Consider the following 17,041-nt stretch of genomic DNA (forward strand, 5'->3'; position numbering starts at 1 on the left):
CCGAACGCGTGACGTCAGCACGAAGGCCAAGCCTCCCGGCTTTGCCTCGAATACATTGCGTACTTTCTCATTGGCGCCGGTTGTATGTACGTCTTTTGTCTATACTCGTTTCGTTTCAGGCGCACGTATTATCGGCGCTGGGATGAAGCCAAAAAAGTGTTGAAACGATTCCGCCACCCCTTTCCCTCGAAGTCGCGTGCACGCTAGTTTTCATTATTTTTGTTCGATTGTTTTCGCTTTCGCTTGTGGTTGTCGCGTGGCCACATCGCGAACGGCGGTCCGGGTCGTCGAGCGGGCGGCGAGCAGCCGTTCTACGAAGCGCCGTCGAACTTCGCCGTCCGCCGTGAAGACTGCGGCACGCGGGACCGGGCGCGCGGCTCCGCTTATATGACGGGATCAGCCACCTTTGCCGCTCCTCCTCGTGCGTGATCGCGATGGTGTCCGGTGATTTGCTTGCTGCGACTGCGTCCTACCGACTCTCCGACTCCTGCACGACCGACGGTTCCTTGTGTGGCATTTTCCGTGGCATTGAAAGAACCAGCTACACAAATGGTTCGTATACAGCTGCCTTGTCTATTTCGAAACTTGTGTTTAGTGAGATGTTACCAATTCTGGGCAAACGCTCACGCAACTTGCTTTCATTCTGCACCTCGACGAAGAGGTGCCTGCGCCCGTTTGGTCCTCCGTTGACTGAAAAGTACCAACTTTTTCTTACTTTCTTTTTCAATCTCGCTCATATGTATGACATCATGCACGTAATTCAAAATTTAGTTATTTTTCACTTTTGCCACGTTGATATGCATTATTTTTTCCAGTAATTGTCATCACTCATAGCACCTCAGTGCACAAGTGAAATGGAGAAACAAAAGCACGTGCTTCCAACATCTGCATCCGATTCCCTAGCTAAATATAACTTTGTCGACTTTGTCAGTATACCTCAAATGGGTTCTGTTTTCCTGCAGAGGTTTTGTTCGAGATAACTGAGACTTTCTCGATCGCGCTGTTGGCTGAGTAGCCGTGCTACCATATTCGCATCTTTCCTTTTTTCTGAAGTGATCGCGTGTGCATGCGCGCATTTGTAATGGAGCATTTGTAATTTTTTCGCGGGGATTTGCAAATGTGTGCGAAACTACAAGCAAGAGTGCCATTTTCTCTGACCCGCCATGGTTGTTTAGTGGCTTCGGCGCTACGCTGCTAAACACGAGGTCGCGGGATCGAATCCTGGCCACGGCGGCCGCATTTAGATGAGGGCGAAATGCAGAAAAAAAAGACACCAGTGCACTTAGATGTAGGTGCCAGTTAAAGAACAAGGTGGTCAAAATTGATCCAGAGTCCCCCACTACGCCGTGCCTCATAATTAGATCGTGGTTTTGGCAAGTAAAACCCCATAATGTAATTTATTTAATTTTCTCCGAGCACGGGCAGCCGAGATTGCTAATAGAACTGCAGCTTGAAAATGAATGCCAGGAAAAAGAAGATAAGCCAAGCTGCATTAGCTTTTAGACGTACTCCTTTTTGAAGAGCAACGCTTCCCTGACCGTTACAAGTTATTAATAAAGAATGAGAAAAGTGTGCTACTTAAATGACTATCGCATCAAGGAGATGCGTGCATGCTTTTTTTTTTTTTTTCATGACGGCAGAGTTTTTCGGAAGTACTATATTTTTCTCTCTCTAGTTTTCGTTCGCTCTTTTCGCTTTCTCCAATATGCCATGCGTTGTGAAAAATAGGTGATCCTATAACTATGGTATAGATTATCCCAAATTAACAGCGTACACAAAGAACAAAGTCGGCTACGACGACCAGCGAGCCCAATAGTCATTCCTCCTGAAGGTGACCCCACTTCAGGAAAGCTTTGCTTAGCTTGGTCATGTGGCCGTGCAGGACAGTCGGGTGTCGTCCGAAGGGTGGTTCGCATTCTAATGAGTTGACGTTCCTTCACGTATTTTATCACCTTGGAATATTCTCTCACGCACCAAATAAAGTTGAAGCTCAGAGTCTAGACACTTGTTTGATACAGGGTGACTATTATATACTGCCTAGGATCGTTGAGTGTTTCTGTATATATACATGCTTCGTCGAAGTGAAATTCTGCTCTTCTTTTTCAGACATTAATTTATTTTCGCTGTTTATCACCAAACAGGTTTCACTGCGGTCTTCGACGCCGAATCCCTTGGCACTTTTTCTGTTTTTGTTACACTGAAAGCTTAGCTCGAAGCAGTCGCGAAATCAGTCAACCTGTTTCGTTTGTTTGTTTGTTTATCTATTATTATTATTATTATTATTATTATTATTATTATTATTATTATTATTATTATTATTATTATTATTATTATTATTATTTCTTGCTGTCTGTGGTCACTTTGAATTTTAATTTTAATTTTAATTTGAATTTTGAATTTCATTTGACTATTTCGGTTCACGCAGGCAGGAAGACGCAGATGCTCTACTGCTTCTGACAAGTTAGGGATATGATCACGTGATAGTGTTTTCCACGCAGCTACAATGGCAGGCACGTGCCACTGCCGCGATTCTCCAGTTCATTGTTCATGACTTCATCACTTCCCACATCGCGCAAAACTTCCCCAAAAATGTGGAGGACTAAATCGCTTCTTACATAATTTACTTTCATGAGATGGCTAATCTTGAAGTTAATTAGACTTGACGCAATTAAGCAGTTTCTTTACTGGTTTAACAGAAGTCTCAGATAAACTTTGAAAAGTTTAGCAAAAAAGAAAAAGAAAGCGCAGTGAGGAAGAGTGGATGAACACAAGCGCCTTTCTTTGTGGAATCCTGCTTTGACTGCGTCTGTTTTGAGCGCTAAACCCTGCAACAGTAATGCAAGACTAGTCCGATGGTTCGCCCTCCTTAAGTGCACAGCGATGATTCTCTTTTGGTGCACGCTACAGTGCAGCACGTGGCCGCCCTCTACAGCGGCGCAGTGTCGAGGCATCCTGGCCTCGACACGGTTATGGATTGTGCTTCTTTTGAAGCCAGAGAGGCGAAGAGCAAATGTTTTCTTTCTTTAAAAAAGTCTGAGGAACATGGATCAAAATAACTGGGCGGCTAAAGTGCAAAGTATCTGTGCCGGAAAAGCGCGGACACAGAATGGAGGAAGAGGTCAAAAAGTTGGCAACTAAGAACAGGATAATTTGAAAGCGTTAATAGACAACCAGGAGTACACAGAAAGAAGGAGAGATAAACAAAGCGAATTGAATGCGAAGAATGAAACCAAAACAGACAATGCAGTTTGCGTTGAAGCGTCACTTCGCACGGTGCTGCTGCAGCGATTCCTCACGCCAGCGTTTCCACAGCGATTGTCCGCTTCCAACGAATGTTTACAAGGGGGTGTTCCACTCCGGCGGCTGCTTGGCGCGAGCCCTGCCTTGAATACGACTTGCGATGCGGACAGCGCAGGGGCTTAGGCGCACCGATAGCCGATAGCGTCGTGTGCGCTGTAGTACACATACGCTTTCGCGTCACCCACGTTCACGAAATGAAACGTCATTTTAACGTTTTTTTTGTTTCACGTGGCCTTGCCGTCTTGAATCCTTACTGACTGCCTTTTTCCTCTAGCCTACGTGTGAAGTTCCTGCATCCACTGGTCAATAGCAGCTGTGGCCACTTGACATAGTATAGACATAGTATAGACACTCGCCGTATCTTTATTCGCACGTTACCTAAGCGTTTTGGAGTGTTTGCTGTTACGCAACTTCGTAAATACGATAGCGTGCCCGTCAACATGTCACAATTTGAAAGACTCCAGAAATGCATACACTGAGGTAGTGAAAGAGACGAGGAAAAAGAAAGGAAAAATAGGAAAGGTTCTCACAAACTTTAAAAAAGTTCATTCATATTTTCACCATTTCAAGAGAAAAAGAAATTCGTTTTACATCAAGGCTACGTAACCAAGTACGGTGTAATATACAATCACTTTTATATTCTATGAGTTATGCAATTACTTTTCGATGGTTAGGGGACATAGTCAACTTGGCATAGGCGTACTTACCAGGGGGGAGGGGTTAAGGGGGCACTGCCCCTCCTCCTTTTCACTGTCAAAAGTCACAACCTGCATCATCGGCTGCACACTGGCGAATCCAAGAAAGCAGCTTCTTTAACAATAGCGGCCACGTAAGGAGTGCTTTTATTTTATTACGTATGTTTTTATTACGTTCGTCAAGCACCGCCTAGCTCGCAGAAAACGCCTATGAATGCGCTCGAACCAACCGCGCAGTTGCACCAGACAGAAGTACTACCGTGCTGCGCGCACCAACCAGGGCATGCAACATGCCATCGCACCTGCCGCTTTCGAATTGTGCGCTCCGTGAAAAAAAAAAGGGCACACTGCTTGTTTAGAGCGCATCTCGCAAGAGTATGAAGTGCTGAAGAGCGGCGACTGACACGTAAGGCGGAAGCTTGGCGTGCGGCCCACGATATCGGTGTCACGTACGCAGGCCTTGCCGGACATGGTTTCGCCTGCCCTTGCGCTTATTGCACAATAGCCTTCAGATACATCACCAGAAAAGGGTTCTACTTAAATTGAGGACGTCGCAACAAGCTATGGAAATAAGAATGATAGGTGTAACGTTTAGGGATAAGAAAAGAGCAGATTGGGTGAGGGAACAAAGAGTTACGGAATGGATTGCAAGGGAAGGGAAGCGTAGCAGAGGGCGGCAGAAAGTTAGGTGGGCGGATGATATTAGGAAGTTTGCAGGAGTAACATGGCCACAATTAGTACATGACCGGGTAGTTGGAGAAGTATGGGAGAGGCCTTTGCGCTGCAGTTAGCGTAACCAGGCTGATGATGATGATGATGATGATGATGATGATGATGATGATGATGATGATGATGACATCACCAGCATCTACTCCAGAGCGCACGATGTGGGGCGTATTTTAGTGTTGAAGTAAATGACTATTCGGTGTCATGAACGTCCACGGTACATAGTTATATTTATTATAAGTAATTTTGTAATCATTATTTATTTATTTATTTAGTCTATTGGGGGCGAGCTCCACCACTGGAAAAGCTGGCGCCGCCTTCGGCGTGACATGGTATGAGGGATCACGTGGACACAGCGGCCACGTCCTCAAAGGACTGATAGATAGTGGCTACCATTGAAGGCGTCCACCGTGGTAGGCTATATACGGCTCGGGGTGGCAGTGCCGGACGTACGGAACGGAGTTCGGTGTCATCCCTCACATGTACCCACAGGAAAAGAAGCTGCGTGCAGCTTGGAGGGCGAAACTTAGAACCGGCGAGCGGCCATCGGCTACAATTCGGGCTTGCAGCAAGCACTTTCGCGAGGAAGATTTATGCTGCAGCGTCGGGTCTGTGATGTTCAGAGAGTAGCAGAAAGCGCGCAGTGAGACGCCCGCCCACGCGCGCTGCCCTGCTAATCTCATGATGCTCTGATCTAGGAACTTGTTGATGCTAGGTGCTGGCACGGCTGCTGGTACTGGCAAGTTTGCAGAAATAGAGAGAGAACGGTAAGAAGCACATTAAGAAACGGCATGGCATATGCTCATGTTTGTGTTGATGGTGGTGCTAAAAAACTTTATTTTTGTCCCGCAAGTTAATAGTATAGGCTACATCCTGTCTAGGCGGTTGTCACGATCCCTTGGGCTCCGGCGGCGTCGTTGGCCCGCTGGACCGCCCACAGTTGATCTTCAGGGGCTGAGCTGAGCAACACAGCACATCAAACCGGCCTTCGCTAGACGCTGCCTCCCCGTTGCTATACTCGTCAGCCTATTGCATTCCCAGAGCATATGCTCGAGTGGCTCTTGAGCCACATAACCTACATTCGTTTGTCTTGTACTTATTTATTTGTTTCAATATACTGCAGCCCTGAAGGGCTATTGCAGAAGGGGGGAAATACAATGCACGGAAAATCATAAAAAGAACACTAAACATCAATGATTAGTAATATACAATAAATATCCATGGAGTGGTAAAGTTCTTGCGTAACCAGCCAGATCATTCCACACTTCTATAGGACGGACAAAAACAACTGTATTTAAACGGATCAGTGTGATGGTGAAAAACTGACATATTCAACTCATGGTGATTTATGGTTGTGCTTCTAGCGGGTGCGATGTATTCGCTGAGTAGGGAACATCGTGGGAGGTTAATTTGAGTGTAAAGAAACTTCAGAGATTCAATGTGACGACGAGAAGAGAGACTGGTAATTTGAAGACTAAGAAGATGGGAACGGGGTCGAAAATACCTGACAAAGCGACGATAAATGAAGCGTATAGCTTTCTTCTGGACAGGTTCAATTTTGTTGTCAGATATTTTGTGTGCGTTCCATACCACAGAGTCATACTTTAGTATTGGATGAACCAGTGTTTTATATGTGAGGAGTCGTGTTCTAAGTGGGGCTGAACGTAATGTGCATTGCAAGTAGAGTTCGATGTGATGCGACCAAGAAAAATCCTGAGTGAATAGAAGACCAAGATATTGATACTGTGAAACATCTCCTAGAGTGCAGCAATTATACGAACAGGTGAACGGATAAGGGAAAGAACGTTTGGTAAATGACATAGATGCAGTTTTTCGGAAGTTGATTTGCATCTGGCAAGTTTCACACCATTATTGAAGCGATACAAATGAATCATTAAGGACAACGAGATCATGAGGGGTTTTATTCGTATGATACAGAAGACAATCTGCGTGCATACGGATTTTAACAGGAGTATTACTTGGTAGATGACTTATTAAAATAAAAAGCAGACGCGGACTTAATATTGAATCATGAAGCGTGCCAGAATTTACACTGCAAGTGAAGGATTGGGAATACATAAAGAGTACGTACTGAGACCTATTGGATAAAAAAAGGAAGAAAACTAATGCTTGGTTGTTAAAAATAACAATGAGCTTTTTCAACAATCTGGAGTGTGACACAGTGTCAAAAGCTTTTAAAAAATCAATAAATAATGCGTCAATTTGATCTCCTTCATCGAGGGCCTGGATGATATCATGAGTGAATTCACTGAGCTGGGTGTTGGTCGAAACGTATTCTGTACGTTTTCGGTAAACTGTACGCATTCGGTAATGATATAGCGCCTGTAAACCATTCTGTGCTTTCTGTTTGCAAAAGATTACTATTTTGGCAATAAAAAAAACCCTGTCGTTTCGAGAGTACTGACAGGGATGTCTAGGAAAGGTGCCGCTCGGTGTTCATATTGAGCGCCGTAAGCCAAATCTATGAGGAGCGCGCCGCGAAATCCCTCATAATACGCAAGCGGGGCGCCTCCTACAGATGGCGACTCCGTAAGTCCTCGCTGCCAGTACCTCAATATCTCCCTACGTAGCCACCGCTTTAGAATAGAACAGAACGCTTGGCGAGTGTTCATTTACTGGTAAAATTCATGATAAAGCAACCGCAATCCGTCTTCACAAAATGATCTTAAGCTGAAAATTCGGCAGAGATAATTAACACTGCTTACGCGTGGGAATGCGAAAGCATTATAATGGCTTTGGTGAAACTTTTTTTTTCTTGCGCGTTCCTTGTTCACGCAAGCTCTCCGCTGCGTATTAAGTGCGTCTTGGTAAGGCGAAATGAAAACGCGCCAAGCATCTCAACGCGGTTGCTTGACCGCGAGGAATTCATAACACGAAGGAGCGCTCCACGGCATTCAATTGGACAGCTTTTCAAGCGAAGCTTGTATTGGTCCACAACTTTCGGTGGTGGTCTGGTCCCGCAAAAATGCAGTTGCTTCCAGAGCAGAGCAGCTGAGGGAAAGGGCGGTTTCATGAGTTGACAGCTGCGCCAGCGCTGGAGCGTGAGCCATTAGCAAGGATTCGAGCTTCACAGGCGCGCGCTCAAGCCATGTGTGCAGCCAATCAGAGCCGTTTCGCTACCGCCGGGGAGGGAAAGGGCAGGAAAGGGTGTCGCGCGTGCTGCGCCTGCTTCGTTTCCGTTCAATTCAGTTTCGGAAAACAGATGGGACGGCCACGCGTTGTGCGGTCCCCCGAGGAACTGGCAGCGTTCGACGAGAGGCGGCGAGAACTCGCCCGTGAAAGGGCTCGCCTTCGGTGCCTCGATCCAGCCATTAGAGCCACCCGAGCCCAGGCGATACGACGGAAATGAGGGAGCAGGAGGCTGAAACAAACCGGTGCCGTTACCTGTGAGTTACCTAACCATGACGAAGGTCAGGTGCACGAAGGACAAGCTTCGCTTACCCCCATTTTCCGGTAGGGGAATGGTTGGTAACTTTTTTATCTTATACGATCCTTTTATACACTCATCACAAGACGCCACCTCCTATTCATCGGGCGGCGCCATCACCTGCTCATTGACGCACGCTTTCGGCCACACGTTTACTCAGCATTAAAATAGTTCGTAAGGGCAGATGTGAGCCAACCGTGAGGTCGGGCATAGTGCCGGTGGCCAGACAATGGTAAACGCCACTTACGAATTAACGAAAATGATCGTGAATGCGGCCCCGGATTTCCGGTGGGCTTCTTTCACTCGCGAATCGAGAAGTCGTCTACCAAACGGGATGCAGCATCATGGCCTGTATGTGTGCTGAAAGCGAGCGGATTGAATAAAAAGTTTGCAGGCAAATTCCTTTTCTACAGTTTCCTCTGCTTGCCGGCTGGTTCTTATGGAAAAACGTTTATAAATTTATTTGAGACCGTTCACCGAAGAAGCGCATCTGCTGAGAAAACTTAAAGCATTTCAAGCTTAAGAGAACATTCAGATGGTTCGGTGCTGCCTTTAGTGGCCCAAATAATGGTAGTGACAAACGCCCCTGCAGCGGCAGCGAAGTCGCTCCTTTCATTATGCAAAAAAGGTGAGGCGTGCAGACAGGACACAAGAGAAGAGAAGTGGGCAACACGAACGTCGACTATCACCTGAAGGGAGCACTGAGGCGAAAAAAAAGAAAAGACACAAAACTCATCTGCGGTCCTTTCATTTTGCATCTTGCTTCCTGTTCTTTTCTTTTCTCTCCTGCTTCCTAGTTTTCTTTTTTTACGGTGTAATATTGTAGCTAGAAATGCGGACTTATGTGTGGAACAGTCGAACGCCTCTACAGCGAAATGATATAACGCATGATTGATTATGTCCAGGCTGAATTCCTATCTTTTATATGTATTGTGAACGTTTCTATAACGAAGGTCACTGCAACAAATTCGCCTCTACAGTGAAGTAATTAGGCGTCCCCAATGGCTGATTTGTTGCTTTACAACGAAATGCACGAAACGGTGCCACCACTGCCCTCCGCAGGCGCCACCAAAATGAGCTCTGCGCGAGCGCTAACGGCGGTATTAGCGATGCACTTGACCAGCGTGCCTATATCAGAAGTCATGTTGCCTTGCTTCGGAAACAAATCGTAGTACGTTGCTTCTTGGAAAGCATCAGCGGGCGTGACGGCGATGAATACGCCGCAGCTGATAACGACGTGGTGATGTAATAGTAAGTGACGACCGGTGGCGTCTTGAAAGACATTTACGGCGGAAGAGACGCAAAAGTCAACGAAGGCAACTGTGATGAAGATCCTGTAAACGAACCAAGAGTTTTGACGGAAAAGGAGGCGACAAAGGCTTGAGGACCTGGCATGCTGTGAACCTCGGTGCAACACACATTCTTCGAGACAAAGTGCGCATGCAAAACATTAGCGACTTACTTCACAAAGTTTCTCTTGAATTCATGTTAAACAAAGGTTCTCTTTTGTCTAACGTGATTAGTCAGCTCTATTATGAGTGTTATGGTGCGCAACCTTTACAACGAAGCGACCTGTATAACGAAGAGTTTCGGACGTCCCGAGCACTTCGTTATAAAGGCGTTCGATGGTAAACGTATGCTCCATAAACCTGTAGAAGGCTTACAGTATTTGAAGATAAGCAATAACAGTAACCTTGGCAGTCCTCACCCCCCTCCCCCGCTTTTGTTGTTGTTGATGTAAACAAAGCAGCCTTATTTAATGCAGGAGAAGATCATGTATACTACCAGCACCTAACCTTCTTTTATTATTTCTTTTGGTCTACAGGTTCAACAAACAGCTGCGGAGCAGTAGCGCAAACATGCAGCGATCGAGAGAATGGACTGCGCAATTTCGAAAGCATCCGCATAAACTGGAAAAACCTCAGCTATACGGTGAATTCTGGAAAGCGTAAGTTTAGCCTTTCTCTTCGTGTTGATGCATTTTGGTCGTACTTGTACACTGGCGGCAAGTAAAAAGCAGGTGTGTCTTTAATTTCGTCCACTAATTTTTTACAACCTAACTTTATCGAGTAACTGCCAGGCTTTCCACGTGTCGTCATAATTACGGGCTTACACACGAGTGAATATATGAAATTGGTATCGAAAAGCTTAGGAAATACGATAGCAGAGCACAGAATGCGCACCGCACTGTAACCTAATGTTGCAAATGTAAAATTGAGTCTTGGCTTAGTCTGCCTCTGACGCGAAAAGCATACTTGGAAACCTTGCTTCGCGATAACATTATTAAAAATACTGGCGTCCAAATGTACGTATTTTTTTTTCATTGGAACTCCCTGAACAATGCAAGTTAAGAAAACACAGACAAGGTCAACATGGACAAAAGCATAACATCCTACTCAATACCTTACAAATTTGGTTCGAAAACTCCTCGGCATTAAAAACTCTCAGTATTCTACGTAATATGATACGTCGCACCCCTGCTTACTGATTGCTGCGTTTAGGCACTTTGCGATCGCTAATCGACTTATCTGCTCCACAACGGTCACTTCAAAACTACGTCAACTCCACAACGGTCACTCCACAACTAGGTCACTTGAGGTGAATGGCATCATTGGCTGATTTCCTTTGGATAGGGTACAGCTTATGTTCAAGTGCAAATTGGCGAGGAAGACGAAAAGTGCCGCGCCGCTTGATATAACTGAACGAAAATCGAAGACGCTGAGGTATCCATTTTCAAATTACTACAGTGCAGAAGTAAAACGTTAACGGGATACAATAACGCTTAATACCTTTTCGAACAACTACTCGGAACTGCGTTTTTGCACAGAAACGCACTTGGTCGCGAAAGTTAGTCAAGGCACCAAGCCAAACGTGCAAGCCGAAATCGCGCCGAAATCACACGAAATGCTGAAAGTGAAAATGAAATAATGCACGGTAGTCATCCCTGACTTGTTCGAGTTTTCTTTTTTTTTGTCCGCGATAGCATGTTCAAGGAAAAGAAGCAAAACTCAATGAAACATCATCACCGGCTAGAAATTCTGACAGGCTGTCGTGACATATTGTCATGACATACTGACACGACAACATATTGTCGTGACGCCCGAACGAGACGAAAGCGCATCGAAGCCCGTTCGCTTCCTCTCCAGTAAACATGTCGAACAACCGTCGAGCGATGTGGTGAAGAGCTTCCGTCAGCGGTGAAGTAGCGGCGAGACCGCAACGTGCAGCCTACCTTAAAAGGAAGTTTTAGCTCAGGTGCTCCTATCCAAATACATGGAAAAGGAGAATTCGTTTTTATCGGCAACCAGTGCACCAAATTTGACGAGATTTGCTGCATTTAAAAGAACAACTTAAAATCTAGTGAATGTTCGTTTCGAATTTTCGAGTTAGGACGTCAATTGTTTATTAAAAATTGGCGAAAACCAAAAATTTTCAGAAAACGAAACTATCACGTTTACGACTCTGTAACTCAACAACGAGAGATGATGTCACAATTCTGTGAATTGCATCTAATAGCACATCTAAAGCGGACAAAATTGATATGTCACAGATGAATATAAAGAAATTTAGTAATAGGGAAATACAGCTTTTGCAGAACCCTTGTAACCAATGCAAAAAATTCACGTAAGATGTAAAATGACACAACGAATTTGTCCGCTTTGAATGATCTAATGGATGCCGTTTACAGAACCGCGATACCCGCCGTGGTTGCTCAGTGGCTATGGTGTTTGGCTGCTGAGCACGAGGTCGCGGGATCGAATCCCGGCCACGGCGGCCGCATTTCGATGGGGGCGAAATGCGAAAACACCCGTGTACTTAGATTTAGGTGCACGTTAAAGATCCCCAGGTGGTCGAAATTTCCGGAGTCCTCCACTACGGCGTGCCTCATAATCAGAAAGTGGTTTTGGCACGTAAAACACAATAATTTAATTTTACAGAACCGCGATATCTCCTCTTGATGCAGAGCTATGAACTTGTAAACTTCGTGCTTCTATTTTTTTCAAACGGTCGAATATTTGAATACCTTTTTAACAAAAATCAGGATCTGAATCGAAATTCCGCTTCCAACAGTCACTAGAACTTACCTTTCTCTCTCAAATGCAACAAATTTCATTAAAATTAGTCCCGAGGTTATCTCGGAAAACGTTTTTGCGTTTTACATGTATTTGAATAGGCCACTTTGTAGTTGGGCCCAAGCTAAAGCTTGCTCTTAAGCGACGCGCCATGCTTAGCAGTCGCATTAGCCTGTTCTCCCATTCCCGAGACGAGCGTCGGCTGCTGGAAGCGCTCGCGTTTTGCTATGACTTGCGATTCTCTCAACAAGAGGACTCTCGGTCCACGGGTATCTACACGAGTGTAACTGTGGACGTATCAACATGCGGACTCATTTTGGCAGCGGACTGGATAAAAGTTTAATGTTGATGCTCAGTGCATCCAAGAGACTCTGAAAGAGATAACCGAATTTAATTGTCTGTCACTTTCGCAAAGAGCCTTTGATCGTACATAGACTGTGATCGACCAGCAATACGTAACCATTCGCCTGCCACGCACAGGTGTCGCCTTACCTCGTACGGACATTTTCATAAATCTCAATGATGAAGTTTCTTCCTGTGACACTGCTGAATACACCTTGGTGCCCGGAACAGCAAAAAAAAAAAAAATTACGAATTCAGGAAAGTGGACGAAGGGTGTTTCAGGATACTTGAAAAACAGATTTTATTGCAACAAAATTGAGTTGAACTAATTTTCCTTGCCCCGGTTGTCACGGCTGCATCTATGCGCTTAATATTTGTTACAGCGCAGACCTTTGGCTGTCGTGTTCTAAGCGCGTGCATTTCAGCGTGCAATGAGAACAAGTGCAAAAGTGTTAGCGCAACAAAATGGGAATGAGTACCAGGTGCGTATGCGCTGATTCGCAATGTAGTGAATGAACATGCGCATTTATAAGCAAGGGAGAACATCTTCCTTAATTCCTTCAAATTCCTTTGACCTTCGTTGCCTTTCTCCTAATAATGTTCAACATTTGGTGACGAAAGTCAGCCAGTGCACGACATTATTATATTGTTAGGCGACGAGAGAAGGCAATGTACCATCTACAAGTTTCTTAATCGGGAATGAGTAATAATAAACAGCGGCGATGTGCAGTAAGCTCTCAAGCTATTATCCCGATGTCAAGAATAATTGATGTCGAGAACGTAGGATGGCGCAGAATTAGAACTCTGATACTGGATGGTGTCGTGGTGGTCAACAACGTGAACTGAAGCAACTGAAGCTGCTTTGTCACTGTCTCAGAAGTGTTCTCTGAAGTGATATTGTATCGACTTTGGTTAGAGACGCTAAGTTGTCAACCTCACAGGTAAAGGAGATCTGTTTTCTTATTTTATACGCGGCGTCGGTCTTTCCAGAGTTAAAACCGCTGGTGGACGACTTAAGTGGCGAGGCCCTTCCGGGGACGCTTACGGCCATCATGGGTCCTTCCGGTGCTGGCAAGACAACGCTGCTAAACCTTCTCACTGGGTTTTAGTAAGTATTGATCGGCTCTTCTGAACCTTAATCTCCAGAGTGCAATTATTAAAACTCCTTTAGATGTGTAACACAGCAATTTTGCCCAAGGCAGTCTATTTTTTTTAGACGCAGCAGCCGACATCATGGATTACAAATTAATAACGCACTTGGAGGCTTTCCAATAGTATATAAAGTAACATTATAGGTTGCTTTTCATCTATATCTTCGAGCACTGTGGAAACTTGCACGCAATAATCAGCCTAAATACATTTTGTTCCTTGAAGAACTTCGCCGATTAACTTCGCATCCCCTTTAATTCACGTAACACGATACGTTCCTTTCATAGAAGCAGTATTTATTTTCGCCTAAGCTATACGAATTCGCGCGGGTACACTTAGTGTCCTTATAGACCTGCGTTTTTCATAAGCAAAAGTTAATTATATTAAAACAGCATGCGTGTAGCGTACAATGTTGTGAACACGTAAGCATAGTGGTTGAGTATGCATTGCGACACGATATTTCGACATATTTACGAGTACTGTTTTCAATATAGGTCTCAGGAAGTTGAATCAATCACGGCGGCCAGCATTACCTTTGAACGAAAACCTTGTCGTAACATTACCGTAGAGTAACGCGATCTTTGCGACTGCGCAAGCCAAACACATGTTAAAATCGCCTTTCGCTGCTGAATGCAGGATAAGACAAGTGTTGCTAAACCATTCAGCAGTAACCTTGCGAGGTGTTGGGCATCGAGATACCGGAGATTGCTGCCGGCTTTCAAAATCCCAGAGCAGTTAAGGGGTACCGTATCCGCACCTGCCGACATAGCGCTAATTTTGTTGCCTATACATCGCCGAGAACGCGTGATCACGGACTCAACGATAGCGGTTGTATCAGTCGACGGACAGTGAATTATATTTGCCGGCTCTGTACTATTGCTGTACGGACTTACGTGCTATAAATAAGGCGCAAAGGAAGCACGTAGCCTGTTTGGCGAAGAAATAGTGGCCGGTTTAAATATAGTAAGTTATAGGCCTTTCAGGTATGCTGATGTCCAATAAGCACAATTCTGCTAGAGAAACGATTTAGCGTTGGAGTGGGGTGGGCGTCATTGATGACGTGTTATAGCAATAGGAATGAAAAAAAAACTAAGATTTTCCGGTCATCATTGTCTGCATGCTGCATATGAACTGAAGTGCTGTCTCTGTATTCCTGTGGCTATTAGGTGATTCATAGTGTCTTTAATTTTGTTCGTTGAGTGATGGCCTCATAATAGAAATACGGAACGTGGCCGCAAAAATCGGGTTGGAAAGTTAACAAGTGTAGGAAGGAATACCTTGCTCAATACGTTGTAACTGCACGGCGTTTGTTGCTTCAGTAAATACAGATATTTTGTGAGACCAAGGTAGCTGATATTTCTAATATCCCATTCTGTTAGTAAGTGCAAATGGGATCTGTACAATTTACGAAAAAAAAATAGAATTTCTTTATCTCATTGTCCTGCTATTTGCTACTGTCTCTGTAAGCATAATGTCCTATACCAGTGGCACCCTAAACTATGCTGTGTTTCTCAAGTGAAGTAAGTCGTTTCTTTATATGCAGTGATAAGAACTACAAAGGTGAAGTCCAAATCAACGGCAACGTGCGCGACCAGGCACTGTTCAACAAGCAGAGCTGCTATGTGATGCAGGAGGATCGCCTTCTACCTGCTCTGACTGTTTATGAGGCCATCTCTATGAGTGTCGAACTGCGCATGCCTACGTTGTCGAAAACTGCCAAAGAGGAGATGGTAACTACTGGTCACCTAGTGTTCATAAAAAAACTGCGCTGCTAGGTCACCGACATGTTGCTGATTACGGCCCCTTATGTTCGGCGAAGTTTGTGTCATTGAGTGCGCTGATGCCTCTTGAGTTTCTGGCCGTGGTAATTATCTTGCTAACAATGTTTCTTTGTTAACAATAATAACGCTTACAACACACCTTTCCTTTTTTCGTTCTGCCTTTCATGCAGAGCAGCTCTGGAAAGGTGGTAAGACACCGTCCGAAATGCAAAGTTTATTATGAGTGCAGCTAGGCTAGACGTCGCATACCTGTAGACAGCACAAGCAAACATTCTAACCAACTCTTCCATCATTTTTCTTTTAACTGCACATGCGGTCTTCAATCTCACCTGTGTCAGATAACACTAATCTGCCCCTTGAGCTTGATGAGCTACAGAGCTGGAAACTATTTACAGAACTAACAGAAGTGAATGATTACATGACAAACACAATCGTTAAATTAACTTCTTGATTACCGAAGTTAAATCACTTACATGTACAATTAGAGTGTGCTAAAGCCAAGTACACTTGTCACAGGTTCCGAGAAAAAATACCATTTCTTTAGATGTCCTTGCGTAATATGTACGGCAATACGCTATGTTGCTTCGGGTTTTGCTTTTCCGTAAAGAATTTGTGACACACTTTTCGACAGAACAACTTCGTATGCGAACGCATTGTGTTGCGCATTTAGGGTTGGATATCTGGAAACAGGTTAGATAGTAAATGGACGCCACTTTAATACTGGCCGGCTTCAAGTGTGCACTCGAAGGGTGCGAACTAATTATGCTGTTGCAATTTGTGCGTATTGTTGGTTGTTGCTCGGACATTGCCGCTCGGCTTACAAGTAATCTGCCACAGGTGGCTCTTAAAAGTGCCTCCGTAAGTGAAAAAAAAAAGTAATGACTCTCAGCACTCTGTATGAGTTCTTTCGGAGTCATCTGAAAACGCACCTTTATTCGACGATTCTTTTTGGCGCAACCGTGAGGTCGACAGAGCCAGCCATCAGCTTGAGTAACCGCTGTGCCTCAATAATGTTCCTCAGTGTTTTCTCGGCGACAATTTTGTATTCAAGCGCTTTCTCCACTTAATCAAAAAGCACTTGAGTTAACTGGCACTACTCAATCAACTCTACATCGCAGGAATTGCCTGCGGTCATTATTGAGGCACAGTTGCATCCTAAGAAAATGTTTGTGACACATCTAGAGATTTATTGATAAATGTGTTGCTTCATTGTGTTCCTTGTTGCTGCGCTTTCTTGTTGCTGCACGTACAGGTGGAACTGTCAATCGCGGAGTGGGGATTAGGTGAGTGCCGCGACACTCGAACAGAAAATCTATCGGGCGGCCAACGGAAGCGGTTGGCTATTGCCCAAGAGTTGGTCAACAACCCTCCTGTGTTGTTCCTCGATGAGCCCACCAGGTGAGCGTATGCCAAGTCCGTGTCGGTGTTAGTACTTCTGCGGCATAGCTGGTGTAAGCTTGCGCGTAAGACACCGCCCTTCGGTTGCTCTCTCTGCCGGCACGTTTGTTCTTTTTTTTTTACTTTCTT

At 44.9% G+C, this 17,041-nt stretch overlaps 1 protein-coding gene across 6 annotated transcripts in view; it reads left to right on the forward strand.

Moving 5' to 3' along the window:
- The window catches only part of LOC142582284 (ATP-binding cassette subfamily G member 4-like), a 124,813-nt gene that overhangs the window by 88,384 nt on the left and 19,388 nt on the right, over positions 1–17,041 (forward strand). For 5 of the 6 annotated variants that reach the window (XM_075691790.1, XM_075691791.1, XM_075691789.1 and 2 more), the window contains 4 exons: positions 9,995–10,117; positions 13,575–13,692; positions 15,277–15,463; positions 16,767–16,912. In XM_075691790.1, the coding sequence (XP_075547905.1) occupies positions 9,995–10,117; positions 13,575–13,692; positions 15,277–15,463; positions 16,767–16,912 (574 nt within the window). Of the gene's footprint in view, positions 1–255; positions 553–9,994; positions 10,118–13,574; positions 13,693–15,276; positions 15,464–16,766; positions 16,913–17,041 lie in introns of those variants that run through there. The other variant, XM_075691788.1, reaches the window with a different exon arrangement.

The sequence above is a fragment of the Dermacentor variabilis genome, chromosome 5, assembly GCF_050947875.1.
Source record: "Dermacentor variabilis isolate Ectoservices chromosome 5, ASM5094787v1, whole genome shotgun sequence".
In the NCBI taxonomy this organism is placed as follows: Eukaryota; Metazoa; Arthropoda; class Arachnida; order Ixodida; family Ixodidae; genus Dermacentor; species Dermacentor variabilis.